This window comes from Alexandromys fortis, unplaced genomic scaffold, assembly GCF_014885135.2.
Source record: "Alexandromys fortis isolate MF-2015 unplaced genomic scaffold, M_Fortis_MF-2015_v1.1 scaffold_109, whole genome shotgun sequence".
Classification (NCBI taxonomy): domain Eukaryota; kingdom Metazoa; phylum Chordata; class Mammalia; order Rodentia; family Cricetidae; genus Alexandromys; species Alexandromys fortis.
The window spans coordinates 2,288,602-2,313,336 of NW_026068005.1; the positions used below are offsets into that span (position 1 = coordinate 2,288,602).

Here is a 24,735-nt window from a genome sequence, read left to right on the forward strand (position 1 = left end):
AAGATAAGGTAACAGATGCTGTGGGAAAAAAAAAAAAGAAAAAAGAAAAGAAAATCTTTCTGGCACACAGTTCCAGGATATAGTCCATTATGCTCAGGGAGTCAACATAGCAGGAGTGTGTGTCTGTATCTGGTTTTGTGTCTGTGTGTATCTGTCAGTCAGTCTTTCTGTCTGTCTGTGTATATGCGTGTTTTTGAGTATAGTTTGCCACCCTTTATATCTAAAACAAAATGCATCTAGGAACTTTCCGGGTTAAAGATTTGAGGTTTAAAATGGATCACATAAGAGAGTGCATCCAGAGGGACACTCTCAGTGAGCTGTGATGGAGAATTTACAGCTAATTAGGTAAACTCTAATTAGGGTTGTGTCATCCTGGCTTCCTCTCTTTGACAGTGGCCTTGGTTAAATGTTCCATGGTGGTTGTGGAGGTGGCCCAGTGCATAAAGTACTCAATTTGCAAGCATTGAGGACTTGAGTTTGAATTCCCAGAAACAGAGTAAAGCTGGGCACATCTGTATTCTCAGCCCTCCAATAGGGAGGTGAGAGGCAGCGATAGTAGGATGCGTGGGTCTGGTGTGGGCTGAAAAGAACAAGAAGCCCTGTCCCAAGCAAAATGGAAGGAGAAGGCTAGGTTGTGCAGCTATTCTCAGATTGTCACATGTGCACTGGAGCAAATTTGCTTCTGCATTCTCTCTCTCTCTCTCTCTCTCTCTCTCTCTCTCCCCTCTCCCCTCTCTCTTCTCTCCTCTCTCATAATGGGCTATACCCAGGAACTGTGCACAAAATGAAACAAAACTTTCTTGCTTAAGTTTTTTTTTTCCAGCATATTCTGTTGAAGCAACAGAAAGAGAAATAAGACAGGTCCCTATTTCAAGGGAATAAATTGATCAGTTGGATAAAAACCAATGGCACAATGCATCACTGAAGAGGGTAGACTTTGACACACACATACTCATGCACGATGTGCAAAGGTGACATCATATATCTGAGAAGAGTGAAGCACAGCCATGAACTGAATGAGAAGTCAGATATCTAATCTACAGAGGACTCTTCCCTCAAATCACATGATCTACCACTCAAAAATCACCATTTCTTTTGTTTAATGTCCTTTCCCATAACCGCTTCTGCTGTTTGCATATTGATAAATGTATCCTTAGGTCTTAAAAAATATAATTAGTTTGGCACTCTCTCAATCTCTTAAACCTATATACGAATGGAGAAAATATAAGAACATCATTTTCTTTCTGAACTGTAATGAGTGTTAATTGGGTACTCATTGAATATAATACACTATGACAGGTTCTGATTAGTTAACAATAAGGAAGATTCTAATATTACCCACAAGAATCTTTGATCCCAGAGAGAACTTGAGAAAGGAATTATAAAAATCAAACAGAAGCAATATCATTTTGCTAGTTACCTATTGGAGTCTGGAAACCTTTGGATTTTCATAGCAGCGGGTAGCAAGTTTTGAAAGTACCTTTATAGATACATACAGAGAAAGAGGATACAGGTGTGAGACAAACAAGTCAATAGGAAATTGAAACTGTTGATAAGGACAACTGGTCTACCCTGAACAGGGGGGAAAATATCATTACCATTGTATTAAGATGAGGTCTAGCCCTGCTACAGTATACATTGTTCAAGGGTGTCCTTCACAGATTTATTGAGTGACTAGCTAACCAAGTATACAGGATTCTCATTAAAGTTTACTCTAATAATATAAACAGGTGGATTAAAGTCACTTTAATGGAACTTACATTTCCTAACAACATAACCAATTTGCTGGGATAAAATAACCTATAAAACCAGTCCTGCAATCTCAAGTGATCCTAGCATTCTCTAGTGGAAGAGAATCTAAGACATATATAAAATCTATTTCTTTCTCTGTCCTCCCCCATGTGTGAGAGGTGTTGGGGGAAAACATGCATTCCACAACTTGCATGTGGAGGTCAGAGGATGATCTCAGGTGTTGGTCCTCACCTCCCACCTTATTTGAGGCATGGTCTCATACTGTTCACCACTGGGTATACCAGGCTAGCCATCTATGAAAGATTCTCCTCTCTCCATCTCTCATCTAACCAGAGAATTACAGAATTACAAATGCTTGTGCTGCCGTGTTCAGATGAAGTGGGTTCTGGGGATCCAATCTCAGGACTTCACACTTTTGCTTCAAGCCTTTCTGAGCTATCTCCCCAGGCTTTGGATCAGCTTCTCTGCGCAACAAGTCCACTCTATGATACAAAGGACGTTTTGACCCATTATTTATTAACTTGATTAGAACTTTTTGATGTCTAAAATCACAAAAGTTGTAACTAAGACAAACCAGGATAGAGATCATTTTTAAAATGCCACCAGCCTGGCCGAAACATGACACATAAATCATAGGTTTTATTGTATTTACAATTAAACAAATCAACTTTAATGTCTACTTGGAAGCCTTAGCAATTAGTATAAAGATTAATATAGTGAAACATCTCTGCTGTAGCGGGTCTCCCAAACAAAACTGATATAAAGAATTCACTATATAATTGAATAGCATGTAAGTATTAATGCACAAAATCTTCTGAGTCCCCAGGTCCCTGATGTAATTATTTTCTATTCACATTAATTGTTCCAAGCAGATGACGCTAATGACTTTCAGCTGTAAAATGTGTCCAAAGGAAGATTTCCTAAGATCAGTGCTGTTTAAATATAAGGTCACTTTTATAATTATTCACTTAGATTTTCAGCCATGCCTGAACATAATAAAATTAACCTTGTGACTATTTTTACTTTTTTAGTGAAACTATCAAAGGTTAATTTTCACACTAGCCAGCCAGCGTATAGGATATAGATGATTTTCCTACAACTTACCAATATTCCACCTACTACGTCTATGGTATATGTCTGGGTGTATGTGAAAGTCAGGCATCGTCCTTGCGGGAAACCTGCTACAGAAGAGATGTTTTTGGAAACAACGTCTCTGGCTGGACTGGAAATATCTAAGTAGGCTAGGCTGGCTGGCCAGTGAGGTCCTGTGTTCCTCCTGGCTCTGTCGTCCCAGCTCTGTGTGTTTGTAACCACACACCACCATGACTGTCTTTAATCAAAAATTTTATTTTTTTGAAATTATAATACAATTGCATCATCTTCCCCTTTCCTTTCCTTCCTACAGACTCTGCCTTATTCCCCTCCTTGCTCTCTTTCAAAAAATGGATACATTTTTCATTGTTATTAAATACATACACACACACATATTCCTAGATATAGCAATACAACCTGCTCAGGCTGTATAATGTCACTTTATATGTTTTTAGAACTGACCATTTAGTATTGGCTAATCAATGGTGTGCTCTTCCCTGGGGAAGAAAGACTATTTTATATGAGTCCTGGAGATCAAACTCAGGATTTCACGTTAGCACTGGTAGTACTTTACAAACTGAGCCATCTCTCCAACCTGCCACATCCTTTTATTTTTCTTCTAAGTAGTTTGATAGGCAGACTGGCAGACTGTACAATCGTGATTGTTGTCTATAAAAATGTAACCTGTAAATACGAACACACACAGAGAACTCTGATGATGCATTCCCACATGATTTCTCCTAATGAGAAATATCAAACTCTTAGAAATCTTTCTATCAAAGTCAGATTTTGAAATGAAGAAATAAAGCAATGCTACCCAACATCTCTGCTTGGTTTCACCCTAGAAAATTTTCTCGCGTGTCATAGACTTCTCATCTGGAGATTTACTCTCAGAGGCAGGACAGAGCAGTTCGACACCACCACGGACAGATATTGAGCTGAATGTGAGGTTCCCAGTTGTATTTATGGAGTGTTGTTTAGGTCGTTTTCTTCCTTCCAGCAACACCGATGTCACAAACAAACCACAAGGTGCACCTCTGAAGCATCCTCAGGCAGATAGCAACACCTTTCTTTCTTGTGTTCTCTGAAATTCAATAACGTGTTCCCCAGCCGATAGAATAAGCAGGAACTGTCACTCTCTGAAGAAGTGTCGTAAATCTTGGCTTTGTCCCCAAGATAGCGTTTTGGGCATTGATTACATATCAAAGTCTCTGAGTAATGGGCAAGGGGCTTTTTATTCAAGCCCATGTCTCAAATTATCTCACTCACTCTTATGATATATTATTGTATGAACTTTTAAAAATGCATGAACTCTGCACTTTCCCCCCTGTAGTTGGGGTTAGCTTTGTGCTTGTTTGGTAAAATTTGAACCAGCATGGCTTTCAACTCTCACTGCCCTAAAAAGATACAATTGAAAAAAAATAAACCACAACAGCCATACACACACATACTGAAAAATATTAGGCTTTAAAAATGACTTGAACAGTCATGGATAACTGAACTTTTTGCCATAAAACTTTATCCGTTGCAGATAATATGTTCTGTATCCAATATAAATATTCTCAAATTAAAATACTACCACTTTCTATATCTGCAAAGACCTCACAGCCCAGTACTGACCTGTACTGGGACCTTAAAATTATGAATCTTGAAAATGTATAGCTTTTTATTAAAGAAACTCCTGGCTTTGGTCTCTTTGTTTCTATTTATCATATAACTGAAACTGTAGCTTTTATATTGCAAGTATCATAGTAAGAATATCAGAGAATGTGAACCATTCAAGTTGGTTAATCCAGAACAGAATGAGAAAGACAGATTTGTAGCGGAGCAAACCATGCATTTTACCAGGTAAATAAATGTACATAAGATAATGTTGGAAATGAAACCCATATGCCCTTTCCACAAAGGTGACATTTAATAATTACCATCATGTGTTTCCATTGATAGCTGGGCTCAGTGGAACGTGTGGTGTTCTGTGGATTCCTTGGGTTTTGGCTCCCTATGTTGGCCCTATTGGACACTGTAACATTATGGCTAAGATTTGGGCTTGGAGACTTACTTACTCGCAAAATATCTGATGAGAGCAACTTGTGTGTGTGTGTGTGTGTGTGTGTGTGTGTGTGTGTGTGTGTGTGGACACATGCACATGCACACACTCACATGCATGCATTCATAATCGTAACAAAACCTATAACTTCTCAAGTCAAGTCCACATATACCTGTGTAGCCTTCACAATTACCTGGTGTAGCAGGCGTCTAAGTTACCTTCACTGACCAAAAAGAACACTGGAACACAGAGGTGTTAAAGTAACTTTCCCCCCAAGTTCAAAGAGCTAGGATATGAAAGAGAATTGAATCACACCTCAGAAATGGCCTTGAAAGTCAAGTGCTACAGAACAGCAATAAGCTATAAAACAGTTAATAGAATGGCTATTAACCAGAGTAGACAAAGGCTGGCTCATAACAGCAAACGTCAGAGTGAAGCTAACTTTACAGCCACGAAGATAGAATTCTCTTCTACATGCCTTTTAAATTAAGCCATCAGTGGCAACAGTGAGTCAAGGATGGAGTTTCCCAAATGGAGGATTAGCTCTACCATCTCTTTACAGAGAATTCCTCTCTAACCTGCTACACATATGTTTGGTTCCCTCTCCAACTCATAGTCCTAGAGATGAAAATGGGTTCCTAGAAATGAAACTGAGGCAGAATTACCTTGCAGAACTCTGTTAGGAGAGGCGTAGGCTCACAGCTGAGCCCCCAAGTCAGAGAATAGTAGAGAAGTTGGTCAGGGTGTGCATCTTGCTAGGACCCTGAACAGGGAGACCCCTCACTCCCTTCAGTTTCCAGAATACTAATAGAGTTCTGGCACCATAACATAGACAGTATATGTACTTTGGAGGGGAGAGAGCCTTCAATTCTATAAGACGAAGGGGATGTCCAGTTATGGAACTGCTAGATTAGAGCCTTCATTTGAACAAGGTTCCCATATGATTTGTGTGCACATGAGCATGTATTACTACACCTGTCTGCTTAATCTCTTCCATTACCGCCAGAGTCACATGATGTGGCCGACTTTGCGCACCTCCCTTATAATGTTATACATTATCTCTCTTGTGACTCAAGATCAACTCCAAGGGAGAGCTGGCAGTTTTTCCTCTAGTCTACCCATCTTCTCCATTCTTGTGTCCTATCAATTAATTCATCCTCTAAAGGACATATGTGCTTGGGTAATGCCCAAGCAGGAAGGCTTCTTTTTTCTCAGGCTTAGGTGTTGACTTGAGTTGTACAAACAGGTATAGTTTTGCTAGACAGAGTGGGTAGGGATAGGTGGGGGAGACAAAAAAGCACAACCTAACTGCTGTACCCTGGGAGAAAGAAGAACAAAAAGTCACCAGAACCCATGCAGAGCATGGAAAGCCTTGGAGGCGTCTACCTCTCAGGCGCCTGACAATATGCAGACTCAGTTGCTCTGTGGAGAGTAGGTGAATCTATTGGAGTAAAGGCAGTTATAATTAACAACTGTGACCATATAAATCTTATAACAAAGCATGAAAGACTAGGCTAGAGGCCTGGGAAAATATTCAAGTAAAAGTAGAAGCTAATATGATATTTCTGGAACTTTACATAGGATGAATTTTACATGTCCACACTAACAGAGGCATTGGTATCAGGTTATCCTGCAGAATGGAGCCAGTGAGGGCTAAGGATGTAGTTCAGTTGGTAGAGGGCTTCCCTAGCATGTGCAAAGCCCTGGGTTCCATTTCCAGCACCATACACACTGAGCATGGTGGTGCGTGACTTTGAGCCCAGCGCTCACAGACTAGAGGCAAGAGGATCAGAAGTGCAGAGTCATCATTGATGTTGTAGTTTGAATGTGAAGCACGTGCCCCCCCCCCAAAAAATGTTTGTATGTTTAAACAATTGGTCCCCAGCCCATGGTACTGTTAGAGGTTGGGGGACACTTAGGAGGCGGAGGAAGTCGGTCGACTTCCTTCTCACTGGAGGAAAGTCGGTCACTAGTGGTGTGTCTTTATGTTTCATGGCCTACACGTCACTCACCTCCATTCTCTGCTTCTTGCATGGAGGCAACAGGACCCGCCAGCCTTTTGTTTCCTCCACCAAGTCTTCGCTGCCATGATGGACTGCATCCCTCTGTAACACCAGCCAAAGTAAATTCTTTACCCTCCAGGTCACTTTTGTTAGAGAATTCTGTCACAACAGGCAAGGTAATTGAGAAACTTGGCCACATAGTGAGCTCAAGTCCAGCCTAGACTATATACAGCCCTGTTTGGGAAAAAGAAGAAAAGAAAAAATGAATAGAGCTGTTGGCTGACTATAGATATCTGTTAAGAAACAAATAGACTTCTCTCAACTAAATTATATCTAACAATGTATAAGGGCACCATTGGTAGATGATGCTGAGCCCTGCATCTTGAGAAGTTTCTCCTATCATGACACTTAGTCCCAAATTTCAGCGGGGAGAAATAAGGATATTAAAATTTCTTGGCATTTTCTTAAAAGATCACTTAAAGAGACCATTATGCAGCAAGAATAAAGTATCTATAGCAAGGCAGATGAAATGATTGAGTGTTATAGTTATTGATTAGCTAGCAAATAAAATGTGGCCTCTGTACTCTGTGAGGTTTTAAGGTTTGCTACATGTACTCTCCCACCATGGCTGCCTGCTGGGCGCTGGCTGGGGCGATTCTCACCCTCATTTAGAATTGCATTTGCAGGACAGTGATAAGTACTCAGGTACTAATGGCACCCATAAAGTGTCAATAAATTGAATAAGTAAGAGGCTTCACACCTCGGCAAGTGACACAAAGACAGATGGCTCCCTACTGGAGACAAGGCTTTCGAAAGATAGGCCAGAATTAGACGGTCAGAGAGAGCTCCTGTTCTCCATCAGGATGCTGAATTCATTTCGCCTGTCCAGTCTGCAGAGTTCCCTCCATTCCAACTGCAAGGTGGCCGTCGAGATGTGCATGGGTGTTCATCACGCCAGCTGTTGCCTGTGCTTTATGTAGGCCCCAAGAATTCTAACCACCTGGGCCTTCTGCATGAGTTCCCGGCTGCGAGCTGTGGGGATTCTTATCACTCACGCAGCCCACCAGACATGAAACGTCCTGTGGCGAGTTACATTGGAGATTGGTGTCTTCTGAGCATTGTGCCTGCGGTGCGTGGTGTCATACAAGGCTGCACAGAGATATTGCAGCTGCACGATAGCTGACTTAGAATAACCTCCCAGTCAGAGGGGAACCAATGGTAGAGCTGCCCACTCTACAAATGAAGCCATTGAGAGAAATAAGCTCAAGACAGCAAATGTTGTAGCAGTGTATAACCTGATCTGGACCATTAAGTAAAGCCTAATGCTGATGCTCTTGAAACCTATAGCCAAGGATGTGTCTTCTTCTATCTGGCACACTAGGGGTGTATTATTGTTGCTTTGTTTGCTCCGTAATGATGGCTGGAGATTGAACCCTGGACCTCATATATGCCAGTAAAACATTCTCCTACCAGCTATACTCCCTGCCTCCAGTCTTGATTTGATATTGATTTGATCTCTTACAGTATGGTTGGATAAAACGAGAACCTAGTGTTGTGATAACGATGCTCGTTTGAAATAAGTCCAGCACCTTCTGTAAATCAGATACTAACTATGTGCTTCGTGTCTAGAACCTCATATCACACCGTGGTAACCATAGACGCTCATCCCACCCTTGTGCTGACCATTTATGCTTGACCGTCCATGCTGTTGCAATTCATTTTAAAAGGAGGAACGTGGCTAGCAAAGCTAAACAGTCTCCCTGGAGCCTCACAGGAAGAAGCATAGCCGAGGGGTGGAGGTGGGGGTTAGTTCCGTGGGTGAAGTGCTTGCCTTGCAAACCTGAGGACCTGAATTTGATTCTTAAAACTCACATTAAAAAAAAAAAAAAAAAACAGAAACAAATAACCATTAAAAAAAAAGCATTGTGGTGCATGCTTGTGACCTCAGTGGTGGGGAGACATTTACCAGACAACCTGGTCTACTTGGTGGGGTCTAGATCAGTGAGAGACTTCTTAAACAATCACCCAAGGAATGACACCTCGAGATTGTCCTTTGGTCTTCACATGCTTGTGCATACACATAATTACATAGCCCTCCCCATTCCCCATGTAGGCCCCCCAAACATGCATGATGTGCACGTGCGCACGCGCACACACACACACACACACACACACACACACACACACACAGCAGAACCAAGAGCTAAGCCTAAGGTCTACTTGGCTCCCAAGCCTGAACTTCTAGCCACTTACTCTAAGTTCCTTAGGTGTTTCCTTCTTCTTAAGCCAAGATTTTGCTCAGCCCTGTCCTGCTTTTACAGGAACACCTCCAGAATGCAAAAGCAGGAACCCCTGCCTTGCGACACTCGGGCTCGGGTGTCATCGTCCCTGACCACCTCTGTCCTGGGAACAGCTGTAGCAGCAGTGAACTCTCCCTGTCCAGCACCTGCAGCGAGTTCTCCAGTGACTCCTCCTACAAGTGGCCAGACAGGAAGCTCCTTGGGAAAAGGGTAAGGCTCCTGTCAGGCAAGTCAGCTTGCACAGGGAAGAGAAACCTGTGCTAGCTGGAACTTGGTCGTGGATGCAGAAGGGGCGCTGGGAAGGAAATGACCATTTGCTGAATGTTTGCCCATGGACCATGGAGACTGCCACTCATCAATGCTGTGGGCTCAGAAAACACAACGCGGGTTGGCTGTACATCAGAGAACTGCAGAGCAGACAGACAAAATACTGGGACAGGACATAGGGAGCAAGGTTTTGGTGAAAGGGGGATCCTCTTCCTACTCACATGCCAGGAATGTCTTCCCTGGTTCTTCTTTTATTTTATTACTCTATTTTATTTTATGTGTGTGCTTGTGTGTGTGCATGTAAGCACAAACATCTATGTATTGGTACCAATGGAACCTAAAAGTCAGCCTTTGCTAGCTGAGGAATCAGGGTGGTTCATGTTGTTGTTTGAGACACTTTGTCTCTGGCATGCAACTTGAACTTATCAATTTGTCTACTCTGCCGGGCCAGTGAGCCCCAGGGTTCCACCTGCCTCTGCCTCTTCAGGACTGAAATTGCACCCCCAGATTTTTTGTTGAGGTTCTGGGGATCCTTGTTCTCATCCTTATAAGACAAGCACTTTACCAACCAAGTCATCTCCCTAGCCCTTTACCAGGATGTGAGGCAGTCGCTCCTGCAGAAGCACCTCCCATCTGCAGGGAGCTCACAGGGCTACAGAAACCTCCGAGCCAGCTTCCTTGCATATTGGAACAAGCCAAGTCTTTCAAAATAGCTATTTTAGCAGCTCCTCAACTTAAAGGAAAGCAACGTACACCAGGATGGCAACTGCGGATCTGAGTGTGGAGGGGTGAGTTCTCTACAGTCTGGATGAGTTCTTTCAGCAGTTTGGAAACCAAGAAAACTCCAGGCCTCATAGACTCCACTGGTGAGGGATAGCTTTGTCATCTGCTGAACCAGAGCTCTGAAAAGGATTCCAGCTTGCATTTTGAGACTATTCCTATAGCCACGGACTTCTAATGCAAAGCAGAGAGCAGCTGCTTTGTGTAAATTGCTCCCATAAGTAGTATTAATGACCGCCAGGGTCCTGGCCAAGCAGAGGCTCAGATGATGGTCAGGGAGGTTTGCTTGTCTCACTGTGTCCCTCAAAGTTACTGGCTCCCATGACCCCCTCTGAGTCTCACTTTGTCTCTTTAAGGATTGTGTGTTTGTGTGTCTGTGTGTGTGTTGTGTGTATATATGCACTTTTAGACACAGAGGCCAAAAAAGGGCATTGGATCCCTTATAATGAGAATTTTGGGGGTGGGGCCCCCTCCCCTTAATGTGGGTGCTGGAAGCTAAATTTGAGTCTCCTGAAATGGCAGCTAGTATTCTCAAGTGCCAAGCCCTCTTTTCCACCCTCCTCTCACTTTATTCTCAGACTGCTTCCCCCTCTGTCTCCAATAACCTTTTTTAAAACTTCCTTTATTTGTATGTGTGCATGTGGAGGTGCACGTGTGTATGCTGGACTTGTGTGTATGTGCATGTTTGTCTGTAGGCCAAAGGACAGCCTTGGGTGGTATGTTTGAACTCTTCTATCCTTCATTCATTTTTTTTTTTTTGAGTTAGGACCTCTCTTTGATCTGGGAGCAGGCCGGGCTGGCTGGCCAGCAAGTCCTGGAGATTCACTGTGTCTACCTTGATATGACTAGGAGCAACATCACCCACTACCATACCCAACTTTTTTATTTGGGTTCTAAAGAACTAATTTGTGTCCTCATGATTACATGACAAGAACTATCTGGAAATTATACCTACCCATCTAAAAAATAATTGGTGGGCATGCTTCTAATTAGGGCAGTCTTTGATCTACAAAGGCAATCTCTCCCCTGAAACAGGAGAAAAAAAAACATTTAAGATCCTTCAGGGACACTCAGGTAGCCATCCAGCCATAATCCAAGTATACCTGTGGCAGTTTACAGCCTGTGATAACTCACAACACACACTTAGTTCTCAGGGTCCCAGCTAGCTCTGTGTGGACCCTCCAGACATTTTGACGTTATATTTTTTTTATAGAATTTCTGTAGTTTGTGCCTGGTGTCAGGTGTTAGTTTAGTATTGACTTACATAATAAATCACAGGATTCGGAACAGGAACACATTGTTAAATTATATAATAGTGTGTGAGTAATAGCTTTTTTGAGCCCACAACTATTTTTTAAATATCATTTGTTGTAGAAAGAGAAAAGCTTGTATAAAATTCACTAGCCCGTCTCAGCAGGGAAATCTGGCCCTTATAGATTCGGTTACTACCATATCTGGCCCTCTCTTTAAACTACTATACAGATATTAACTCACTTAATGCTAATAACTTACTTAAGGTTCTGTTTTTTTCTGTCTGTATGTATATACATGTGTGCATGCTGGGTACATGTGTGTACAGATGTGTGTGTATGTGTATGTGTGTGTGTGTGTGTGTGTGTGTACATATGGAGGCCACAACTCAACCTCAGTTATCATTTCTTTCATGCCATTCACCAAGTTCTTTTGGCACACAGGCTCTCACAGAACCTGGAACCCACCAGTTCAGCTTGGCTGGCTGCAGCAAGCTCCAGGGAGCTACCTGTCTCTGACTCACCTGTGCTGGGATCTAAGCCTGTGCCTCTATGCCTGACATTGTTTAAAGTGGGTTCTGAGGATGACACTCAGGCCCTCCTGTTTACACACATTCTTTGCTGACTGAGCCCTGATTCTTCCCAGTTTTCAGTTAAGAAAACCAAGGTCCTGAGAATGTAAATATCTGACTTTAGACCACAGCAGTGCATGGCAAAACCAGACATTTTTTTTTACTGCTAATGGTTCTGTTATCCTGACCTTGTTGAGTCATCATCCTTCCAAGCAGAGGGCTTATACCTGTTATTGGCATGAGTTATTCCCGTGAACACCCGCAATGCCTTCTACTGAAAATAAAAGAAAACTTAATGTTTTCCTGGAAGAGATGGAAAGGTACTAAGAACATTAAACCCTGCCCCTAGCTTATCAGAAGCATCCTTCAGTCCTCTGTGCCGCTCCTGTGCCGCTCCCGAAGATCTCTCGTCCAATTTTGTTGAACAAAGAATGTAGCAATTTCAGGAAATGGGCCTCCCATGTTCTCATGTTCCCCTGCCACCTTTCAAGATTGGTGCAAACTTTTCTTTACTCACTTATGGGTGTAACCTCCCATGGGAGACTTGAGGGGGCGGGGTGGGGGCCTGTGGTTTATCTCATCAGCAGATCTTCAGCCTCTGGCTTTAGTGGCGGATTAAAGCACAGCATGAACAGGCTCTGGCTGGAAGAGAAGAGGTGGCTGGTAGGAGCTGAGCTGACCTTCTGAGTGTTAAGCAGCTCTGCTTCTGTCAAGCTCTTGCAGGGCCCTGTTTTCTAGCTTCTCATCAAGCTCTTGCAGGGCCCTGTTTTCTAGCTTCTCATCCCTGCTCTTAGTGTGTCTCTCAGGACATCTTAGAAACACACACTATGGAAGGCCATTCTCTGTTCTGTCTAGAATACCCTGACTCTCTGGTGGGATTTCTTCTGACTTCCAAAGGAGCTTTGAATGGTGCAATTTCCTAAAATTAAGGAACGAAACTCCAAGAGAAAAAAGGCACTGTCAGCAAAGCACATCTGTCGGCAGCAGCTCCAGGCACTGGAGGGTTTGCTGAAGAAAATAAATAATTGGACTTCAAGACAAATAAATGTGTGTGCTGGAGATAGCAAGAGTAAATTTTATGAAAATGGCTTAGATATAATCCAGTGTCCACAGCTTACAGAACAGCTCAGGTTCTGATGGAAGTTGCTGGTATATTGATCCTCTGAAATAGCCGTATTTGTTCCTAAAGTCATCCACCATTAGTCATTTTGAAAAGTCCCCAGCAGGGATGGATAGGTGGCTTGGTGACGATGCATGTATACCGCTCTTACAGAAGGCAGCAGTCCAGTTCCCATCAGCCACATTGGACAGCTCACAACCACCAGCTCTAAGGACTCTAACCCCCTCTTCTGGCCCCCGTGAGCACCTGTACTCTTGTGGACACACCCACACAGAGACACATATACTTGTGATTTAAAACAAAATTATAATTTCTCAAGTAAGTCAGACTCTCAATGTCCCAGTATGCTGGTTAGTTTCTTATGTAAACTCTAAAATGCCATTGGAGAAACACCACTAAGAAAACCAGGGATTTCTGTTTAACACCAGATAGTATAGAAAGAAGACTGGACGTTGAGCTAGATGCAGTGATACAGCATTTAAATTAAAAATGGCAACCCAAGTTCATATTTCACTCTAGCAACTCTGGAGTGGAAACAAATTTGACAGGGTTGTGGAAAGTTACAGGAAAAAAAAAAGCTGAGTCCAAATGTTTGCTCCAAATCTCTGTCTCTGAGACCTGTCACAGAGCAGGCTTGCTGGACATCAGAGTCCCACAGCAAAAGGAAAGAGTCATAGTGTCTCTCGCGGTGGTCTGAGATGATGCCATTGAAGGAGCATAGCAGTGGTTGGTATACAGCAGGTGCTCATGGTGGCCTGAAGATGCAGTTGAAGCAGCTTGGTTGGCATTCAGAAGGCGCTTGATGCACTTTAGTTTACTCCTTTGCTTTTCTGCTTCTTGTTGCCAGTTCTGTGAGAATACACAAACGTGGGGAACACCATCTTTCATTTTCCATACACTTTTTGGAAATAAGTCTGGCATTCAGGTAGGTGGAAGGGCAAGAAGCTGAGCTGCTAACATCAGTAGAAGAGGGATGTAGCCACAGGGATGGGGCTGCTGATGCCCAGTTGTGCAGGTCGATATATACACATATGTATGCAGGTGTGCGTGATAACTTCAGACCCCAGTCCTAGACAGTCACAGAGCTATCAGATGTTTGAGTGGCACACTGAATTGGTTCCTCTCCTAGCTCCTTCCTCTGCTGTGCCTGGACTCCTTACAGTGAGGCTGTTCTGCCTATTCCCGGTACAGCTTCAGCATGCTTACTTGACTTGTGTCCTTGGCCATTCTGTTTCTTCCACCTGGAAGACAGTTACTCCCCGAGAACTTTAGGTAAAGCCATGTGTCATCCGAGGACTAGTTAAGTCAAAAAAAAAAAAACCAACAAAAGACAAAAACAAATGATTTTCCTGTGTATACCTTTCCCCATCTCTCCAGATAGACCTATGAACCTCTAAAATAGCCACCCTGTTCCCATTTCTCAAATGAATTTTTTGACCCCTCACTCTGGTTGAATTTTTTACTTTTAAAGACATATTCTTACATTCCATTTCTTTATTTCACCAAGCTGCTTAGCACAGGATCTCACAGAATCAATGTTTGCCTCATAGTTAGCACTGTACAAACTGTGTTTATATGTGAATATTTATCACCCACTTACACAAATTAAATCTACCGAGGGGCCTTTCCTTTGTTTATTTTAGATCCGTTTGGTTGAATCATCTCTGATATCTATTTTGTCTTGCCTAGCAGTCATCACAGAACTGGGATAAAAGACTGAGTATCGATTCCTCGCTCCCAAGTGGCTTTGCCAGCCCTGCAGATGAACTACCTCCAACCCGCATCAAAGAAAGTCACATTTTGGAAGGGCTGAGGAAGCTACAGAAGCGGAAAGTGTTACTTGAACCACCGTCGGTGATAACCAAATGGGGCTATAAAGATTGCATGAACTCGAACGAAGGAATCTATTCTCCAGGAATAAAAAATAGCAGCCTCAAGGAGTATCCCTCCTGCCAACCACCTGGCCCAGGGGTCCCCTGCAAGGGTCCCCATCATTCCTTTATCTACGATGCAGATTCCCGTGAGAATGTAGATGAAGACTCGCCACCCTCAGCTCTGCTGCAGGCAGCTCCAAGCCAGGGCTGCAGGATCCAGGGCAGTAAATTAACCCACAGTGTTTCAGACAGTCTATTTAGCTGGGAGCCACACGGAAAATACTTCTCAGAAGGTACAGCTTTAGTTCATACGAGAGAAATGCCTGAAAGACTAGTCCGCTGTGCTAGCCACTGTCCCTTGGAAAGGAAGTTATGCCCCAGCATCCACCTGCCCTGGGTGCAAAGGGACAGGGACCCACACAGGGACCACGTGGCCCTGAACCTTCATCTTTCAGACACAGATGACAATGAAACCCTAAATGAGCTGCACATAGAGAGCAGCGATGGGAGAAGTCCCTCAGACCTGTCATTGACGGGGGACACAGACAAGTCCATGGAGAACCTAGATGGGGGTTCTGGAAAGTCTGAATGGGGCTCTCAGGATGTGGAGGAAGACTGTCTCACCCGCTCAGAGACAAGGCCAAAGACGTTCAGTTTCATCAGGCAGCAGAGGATTGTCAAGAGGACCTCTTCAGAAGAATGCATCACAGTCGTATTTGATGCAGAAAATGGAGAGCCCGTTGAATTCAGCTCCCATCAGACTGGAGTTGTCACTGTGACCAGGGATGAAATTTCCATCAACTCAGCCTCTGCCGGACCCTCAGAACTCACTCAACTTTTACCTCAGGGAACTTCTCCTTTACAGCCGGGAGCTACGGCAAGAGACTATCCCTTTCGGAAGAGACCTGAAGAAGAGACTGAGAAAAACATTCCAAAAGATGAGAACGGTATTCCCACGGCTCTGACTGACTCCTTTGACTCTCAGACTACAGTAACTCAGAATTCCCCACGACCAAAGCCCGCCAAACCAACACAAGGTGTAGCCTGGCAGAGTAATTCTAGACCGGGGACAAACATGGGTGTCTATGCAAAGCCGGGTCTGACAAAAATTCCTTCCAGAGGCAAGTCTTCACCTCAGAAATCAAAGCTAGCTGATCCTGTGCCAGCCACGCTGATCCCTTCCAGTGACTTAGTGACTCATGAGGAGACACCAGCATCCCCTCCAGGGAAACTTCCGCATTCTTTCTGTGATGGACAGCCAGAATCACACATTCCGAATCACCCCACCCAGCTTCCTCATATCCCCAACATTTCCAACAAGAAGAACTGGATTCAGTGTCCCAAGAGACAGGCTCCAGGGGTCCAGTCCCAGCGTCTCATGGGGAGCGACAACTGTGACAGATCCCCCACGAAGGCCAATCGCTGTGACTCTGGGCCAGAGTCAAGAATGAGTTCTCCCTCCCCTCCACCCACTCCAGGGAGGTCAGTCTCCCTCCTGGTCAGAACCAGTTATGACTATTCACCGCAGCCATCACCTGCCAAACCCGAGCCTAGGGTCCCTAGGGACACTGTAGGTGCAGGGTTGAAATCCCCACCGTTGAAAGGATCCTCTGTCCCTGTCATCTCTCCCAGTCCAGCTGTGACAGAACCGCAGAAGAAGAAACTTTCTGTGGCCTCCAAAAAGCCCGCTTTCCCTCCCACTGTTCCCCCTACGGATACAGTGGTACACGCCCGACACCCTGAGCACACATCCTCCAACTCATTTACTGTGATGGCTACAGCACCCCCAAAGGTCTCTCCAAAGAGAGGCATCCCCAAACCTCCCCCTCACCCAGCACTTGGAACCACACACATGGACACAGAGTTACAAATGCCCAAGACTTGTCCTTCAACTTATGAACTGCAAGAGGTAGCATCCTCGAAAAAGTTGTCTCCAGGGAGAAAAGGACAGCTGAGTGACAGCTCTATGATACCCCACAGGCCTTCCTTCTCAGGGGCGAATGAGTCCTTGACATCTCAGGTTAACAGTCCCTCCCCATCTTCCTCTTCCTCCAGAAGCCAGGGCACGTCACAAAGCCGTCAAAACCCTCCCGAGAAAGGACCGAAAACTCGCCTCCCTATCGGACTCAAAGTTCTCATGAAGTCTCCTCAGTTGCTCAGGAAAACGTCCATGGTGCCAGGGAAACAAGAAAAGGATAGTTTAAATGAAGCTTCTAGAAGTTATGTGACTTTGAGCAAGTCTAACCCCGAGGACTCCAGAGACCCAGCGAGCCTGGAGACCTCAGGAGATAAGAGAACAGCAGCCTTGCTAGGTCCACCACTGGACAGTTTAGCTAGAGGGCTTCCCTTAGAGTCAGCATTACCGGGGTCAGTGGAAAGCAGCATCTCCAGAGCTGATGGAAGAGAGGGGGTGGAGAACAGATGGGTAAAAAGATCCTTCTCCTCCAGCAAGCCACACCTAAAGCCAGCTCTAGGCATGAATGGAGCCAAAGCTCGGAGCCAGAGCTTCAGCATCCACTTGGGAGAGAAGCCCTCCATGGCATCAACAGAAGGGCCAGGCAAGATTCGAACTCATATTATTACCAACACAGCTGAGAGAGGCAATTCGCTCACCAGGCAGAACCTCTCCACAGAAGGGTCCCCAGGCAAGACCCCTTGTGTCTCAACATCTGATAATTTTCCCAATGGAGGGAGGCCGCTGGAACAGTCCTTCTCCAGGCAGGGTTCTCTCTGTAGTACAGGGAGTTCTAGCAGCCAGCATGGAAGCCCAAGCAAGTTACCTTTGAGGATGCTCACAAGGCCAGAAGAGCTCCCCACCCCTGGAGTGGATGACCAACAGATCTATAACCAGGAAGGATGTCCTGGGGTGGAGGTGGTATGTGAGCAACCTAGCAGTGACCACCACAGGCATCCATCCACCCCAACAGACTGCCCTCAGTCCCCGCAAATCCCAGGGAGGATGCAGCGTCCACGCAATTTAGAAACAAGTGGGATATCCAAGCTAGAAACCTCTGGACGGCATCCAGATGTTTCTCCAACCGGGACTGGTGTCGTGAGCCCAGAAGCCCCCCTCTCACCCTCCATTGAAGAAAAGGTCATGTTGTGCATTCAGGAGAACGTGGAAAAGGGCCAAGCACAGACAAAGTCAGCCTCTGTGGAAGCGAAGCCCAAGGCAGGGCCTTCGTTCACCAGCTGGTTTGGCTTTCGGAAGAGCAGACTTCCAGCTCTCAGTAGCCGGAGAACGGAGGTCTCCAAAAGTAAAGTGGAAAAGAAAGACACAAAACTAAAATCAGAGAGGAAAAAAGAAAAGAAGAAAGCCGAAGTGCAATTCAAGGCAGAAAGTGAACTGAGTAGGGGGTCCAAGGCGGGAGCCACGGCAGCAGCTGGTCAGAGTTCAGAGGATGGTTTGCCAAGCACACAGAATCTCAAAGCATCCCAAGACATTTATAACGAAATGAAGTTGGAGCCAAGAAATAGACCCAGCCCTGCTGTGTGCTCAACAAAAGACGCCTTCATGACAGAACTTCTAAACAGGTAACACTGGAACTGAGGAGGGCAATGTCGAAGGATCCCCCTGTACCCCCAACCCAAGGAGAGCTGTTTAGCCCTCAGCATTAAATACCAGTCAAGCATAGTCTCCACACACACAGATAGCGTAATCTCTTATACATTAGCTATAATTTAAACAGTGAAATAAAAGTTAGTAATAAAATGATAATTTAGTTCATGTTTCTTTCTTCACCAAGCCAATGGTCTTTGAAATTAAAGAATGGTGAGCTACATCCAGGTTGATAGCGATTCAACCCACGCCAGGAACCGTGAATGCACCCACATTGCATGAAATGGGAGAAAATTACACACACGTTTGAAAGCATGCCGGTTTCATTGATCGCATTGAGCAAATGTATACTTAGAACTTTCCAGAAGTAATTACTTTTCCTGCCGATCTTAAGCCAGAAATGTATTTAGCAATCACCCTTTGGCGTTGTAGATTCTGTCCCTCCCCAAAAGCAATTATAAAAAAAAATAGAGGCTATGGGGAGATGTCTCCGTCAGTAATGTGCATAACTTGCAGGCATGGAGACCTGAACTCCATCTTCAAAATCCACTTAAACAAAAGCCAAGCGTGGTGACACCTGCTTGTAATCCCATTGCAGAAGACACAGAAAGACAGACCTTGGAGCTTGCTTGGATGTTTCAGGCCAATGAATGATTCTGTGTCATAAACTCAAGGTAGATCTCACCTAAGGAATAACACGCAAGAAGTTATCCTATAACTTGTGCGTGTGTGTGTACTGTGTAACACAAGTGCACACAAACCTGTTTGTATGTGCACACACACAATAAAGTGTAATAAAATAAGTTATTACCCTCCTAAATATAAATTGACGCACTAGTGAAATATTTGAAGCTATTTTTGCTCAAGGCTAGAGAGCAGCACTTCCCACTGAAAGGTTTCAAGACAAAGAGTCATGCTGAGGTTACCTTAAACATTAAAGGGCTGGAGAGAAGAGCGTGATTGAAAACGGCCGATGTAATTTATCAGAGGAATCACTTTCTACCTGCAGAGTTGATAAGAAAGGAGCGCTCCAGACAGAAACTGGATCAAAGGGTGTTTCCTGCAGGAGCCTGTTAGAGGGCACCTCCCAGGGCTCCTGTTTCGCCAGCGGCTCCGTCAGCACTCGAGGAAGTCAAAAGAAAAACATCAAAACCAAAGTCGATATGGAAAAACCAAGAGAATCCCTGGTAAGTGTTTCTCCGTGCTGGCTAGAAAAATGCCTGGTTCTGAGATGTTCTGGTAAAGCGGGAAGGGAGGGGAATAGAAATCTGAGAACAGACTGTTTTTTAATCTCTCTCTCCCTTCACCCTTTCTCTCTCTTCCAACCTCCCTCTCTCTCCTCCCTCTTTTCCTCTTTCGCTCTGTGTGCATTTGTATGTGAGCATGGATGCCCAGGTGCTAACATGTGTGGAGATCAGAGGACAACCTGTAATGTCCATCCTCCCCTTCCACCTTGAAACAGGATCTCATGTTCATGGTTGCATACAGCAAGCTAACTAGCCCACAAGGTCCCCTGATTCTCCTGTCTCCACACCCTGCCTCCATCTGGCTGAAATTACAGACATATACTACTATCCCCACTTTTGCATGGGTGCTGAGCATCCAAACTCAGGCCCAGGCCTTCACACTTAACCCAGCACACATTTTGGCCACCGAGCTATCTGCCTAACCAGAGAGAGAAGATTTTTAAAGACAGAAATCCCCATGTCCACTGCTGCAGGTGGCAGCCAACCCTCGTGTGGGTGCGGTTCCATCTGGGAATACCGTTCACTTCCGGTCTGTTTTCAGACAATCCTGTAATCTCAGTACTTGCCAACAAGAGATGCTGGCTGTGTCACCGTAGAACAATGTCCAATGCTAGAGATTTGTTTCGATGACCCCAGCATTAATGGCAACAAAGGAGGAAGAGGATTGGAGATGTGAACGTGCCAAATAAGAAAGTACTGGGCTGTTTTGAGGTTTCAAGTGCTATTTACTTTTTATGGAAGTTTTTGTGCACACTTAGGTAATTCTACAAAGAAAGAGAGTAATGAGCTATATAAAACGGTGGGGCTTTTAAAGAAATATTTCCCTAAGATAGGCTAGTTTCATATGCTGTTCTTTACGTTTCTCTACCTTGTACTTACTCTCCTTACAGTTCATTCTATGGCATGCAATTGATTCCATGAGTTTTCATTGTTCCAGTGGATATGTTTTATAATACTTAAAACGGCAACATATTCCCACCATAAAATGCTTTAATCTGGGACTGAGGAGCTAGCTTTTGCCATGCAAGCACGCTGACCTGAATTGAATCCCTAGCACGCATGTAAAAAGCAAGACCTGGCGGCATGCTGTTATAATCCCAGGACCGGGCAGGGAGTCACAGGAGTCTCTCTGGAGCTCCCTGGTCACCAAATGTATCTCATTCAGTGAGCTTCGAGTGCAGTGAGAGATCTTGTCTCAAAAAAAGTAGATAGTGACTAAGAAAGACATCCAACATTAATATTTGTCCTGTGTGCATATGCAACCATATGTACCAGTGCGTACACCCTCACGAACTTGTGTACACACACACCCAACACCACACACACACACACACACACACACACACACACACACACACTCGACATATGCTGGAAAATAACTGAGAAAGACACACAGCATTGGGCTATGGCTGCACACATGTATGTACACCCCTTACATATGCACAGGAACAGCCATTTTGATTGGTGTTCATACACCGATGAAGCTTCACTGTTCTTGGGTTTGGGTTTCACAAGCACATCTGAGACAAACACACACTGAAAACGTTTTTCCTCAGAAGCCTTTTCTCCAGAAAGTTCTAAGGCCTCTCCTTCACGCTAACTTTGTTCATTTTCCACCCATTTTAGCTCTCGGCTCACATGACATCATACCTCCTTTGAAAACACTGATGTCCCTTGCATTATAAAACCACAAATTATAAGTGTATCTGAAGCTGCCCTTGTAGTGTCACTGAAAGGAAAGAGAGAGACGCGGCGTGGAGAAGCGTGCAATATGCTGGAAATTCAATCCTGCTGATGGAAGGCTCCGATAGCCCGGCAGAGCCCCTTATCACAGGCACTCCATTTAACTACGCCCCATTTAATATGTCTCTGACAGCTTAGGGTCTATCTTCACTGTACAGAAGGACCAAACAAAACAAAACAAAACAAGCCTGTCTTGAGCTTTTATAATTTCATTTTTGTTTTCTTATTACTTCCTAATGCTAAAGTAATTTAACACGCTTACCTTCCTCATCTGAAGTCATTCTCAGGGTGAGAGTAGGAACCTCTGCCCTTCCCGTATATCTGCAGGAAACACTCTTCGTACTGTCTGTGAAGTACACAGATTACCTAACCAACCCAAGTATACAGAATCAAATGGGATATGCTAATTTTCCTCCTTAGCCAAGAGAGGAAATTAGTCATACGAGAAGGCTTTTGATAAAAAGGAGTATTATTAACCTGGATAGATGGCCAGCTGTGTCTGTGTGTGTGTTCAGATGCGGGGCCCCAGTTTTCATCTTGGCTGAGACAGGGTCTCTTGTTTGCTCTTGAATAGTCTAGACTAGCAAGCCAGTCTGCTTGTGGGAATTCCCCTGTCTCTGCCTCCTATAATTATTACAGGCACACTGGGTTTGCAGATTCAGCCTACTGTGTCTATGTGTTTGTGGCTTCTGAGAATCCAAACTCTGGTTCTCATGCTTGTGGAGCAGGCCCGTTTACCCATGAGTCATCTCCCCAGCTCATTCTTTAGAAATAGAAAGTATAATGCTAGTATTTGTTCCTTCTGTTTGCTTGCGAGTTGGGCTAAAATTACTAAATTCAAAAAAGACCATGCTGTGGTCTCCTTTGAGATAGTAAGAAGTAGCAAAGAAAGTATATTTATTATGCATTATCATCCCATGTAGATTAGATGCAAACTGAAACATATTCTTAGACCATTGCTCATTACTGTGAATATCCTTGAACGTTTTAAAATTTAGAGTTTAAGGGAATTCTTCTTCTCCGGGGCTCAAGGTAAATTTGTCTTTTGCTAAAGTGTGTTGCAAAGAAATATTCTCAAAGTAGCTGTTTCATTGGAAACAATAGTGACAGATAACACCATAGATGTCACAGCATTGTTGGGAATCCAAACGCTGCTTCATTGTCAAGGAAACTCTTAGTCAAGCGTTTTTCTCTTATTGCCCGCCATGGCATTGAATCTGGGGCCTCGCACACGGCAGGCAGGTAACCTACTCCTGAGCCATGGCCTCAGCCTTAAAAGCCCGGCTCTAAAACTTGCCATCACAATGCACCGTGTGTCTTCACTCCTCCAACAGTGAAATGACATTATTCATGAGAGTTCCCACGACATTTTAACCATTTCCGTGCTTAGTGATTGTCTTCATTTCCTTTCAACCACTGTAATCAAATACCCTGGCCAGAAGCAACCTAAGGGAGAAGGGGCTGATTGTAGCTCACAATTCCAAGTTACCATCTACTGTTTTGGAGGGACGTCAAGGCAAGAACTTCAGGCAGCTAGTCATATTACATCCATGATCAAGAGAGGAGACAAGTTAATGCACACAAGCTTATTTGGTTGCCTGTTTGTGCTCAGCTCAGTCCCTCCACTCTCACACAGTCCCATACCCCCTACCTTGGGAAGGGCACCACCCACAGTGTGCAGGGTCTTCCTCCATCAGTTATCCTTGTTAAGACAGTGCCCCAACAACATGCCCACAGGCCAGCCCGGTGTTAATAATATCCCACATTGAGACTGTCGCTTCTAGGTTGTGTCAAGCTGGCAATGGAAACAATCGCTGGGAATGATAAAAGGAAGATTATTTCTGTGTATTTATATATATATTCAACATATCCCTTTATTTCACAAACCACTTAGCTCACGAGTAACTGCATATTCCTTTTTAGTATAGTTAAGATAAAGTGTGTAAAAGTACCAGCAATGCTTCACCAAAAGAAGTCCTTTTCTCTCTGTAGAGCTTTAATTAAAGGCTTATGTCCCCACGTCTGCCATCGTTTGTAGGCCGCTTAGCTCTAATTTTTTATGTAATTTAGACCAGGGGCCATGTTACTTGGTGCTTAAGCTGATTTTATGTATTTAAATGAAGCGGGGGAGATCTCCCCTAGAAAGACTAGCCTGAGTGTGCTCTGATTGCCGTCAATTGCAAATGCTTCCTTCCTATGTGTTGAAATCGTTTTTCTGAATAGCGGTATTAAAGAAAGAGAGCACCAGGCTCTTATTTAACACCTCCAGACAAAAATAAAAATCATTAACAACGTTGAGGGGATCACACACCTTCACTGGGCATGGGAGAGAGATGGCCATTTTAATGCCCATGTGTTAATTTATATGATGGGATTTTTCTTTCCCCAAGTGTCACTTCTTCTGAAGAAAATCACATCTGCTAATAAAAAACTATCAAATACCATGCCATTAAGATGGGACCGCAGAGATGAAATAGCAGAAAATAGTACCATAATTACACAAATGGTTATCATCTTATTAAGTCCTGCAAAATGTAATAATTTCAGCATCCTTAATTGAATGATTCCATTCTAAATGCTGTTTTGATGCAAATAAGAAGCCTGCACATTCGCCTTCCTCTTGCTGACTTTTCTAAGGAGTGAGCTACCAGAAGATATCTGCTCACTCATTTTCCCTTTCAAAATCGTGGGCTTTGGGGAACATCTCTATCTCCCCCCTCTTTCCCCGACCCCATCTGTCCCATGGTGCATGTGGAGGCCACACCACAAACCTGAGAGTCAGTCTACATGTTCTCCCTTGTTTCAGGGAGGGTGTTTTCTTTGTTGTTCATATCCCAGAAGCTTCTGGGGATTCTCCTGTCTCCCCGACCCATCTCCCCAAAGGAGTACTAGAATTACAGACCCCCACAGGAACATATCCGGTTTTTATGTGGATTTCCAGAGTTTTGAACCCAGGCCGTCACACTTTTGTGGCAAGCCATTTTGCTTACTGACTGTTCTTAGCCCTTGAGTGAGTTGCGGTATAAAAATGTTTTTACTTCAGAAGTCCTTAGGGTTAGAGTCATTCAGAGAAGAAAGATGTACAGAATTCCGAATGAGGAGTTCCCCAAATACATAGTTTAATTGTGA

At 44.1% G+C, this 24,735-nt stretch overlaps 1 protein-coding gene across 5 annotated transcripts in view; it reads left to right on the top strand.

Annotated features, from left to right (window-relative positions):
- The window catches only part of Nckap5 (NCK associated protein 5), an 820,785-nt gene that overhangs the window by 691,884 nt on the left and 104,166 nt on the right, over positions 1-24,735 (top strand). For all 5 annotated transcript variants that reach the window (XM_050161478.1, XM_050161479.1, XM_050161480.1 and 2 more), the window contains 3 exons: positions 9,216-9,404; positions 14,873-18,591; positions 19,626-19,803. In XM_050161478.1, coding sequence (XP_050017435.1) covers positions 9,216-9,404; positions 14,873-18,591; positions 19,626-19,803 — 4,086 coding nt within the window. The remainder of the gene's footprint in view (positions 1-9,215; positions 9,405-14,872; positions 18,592-19,625; positions 19,804-24,735) is intronic.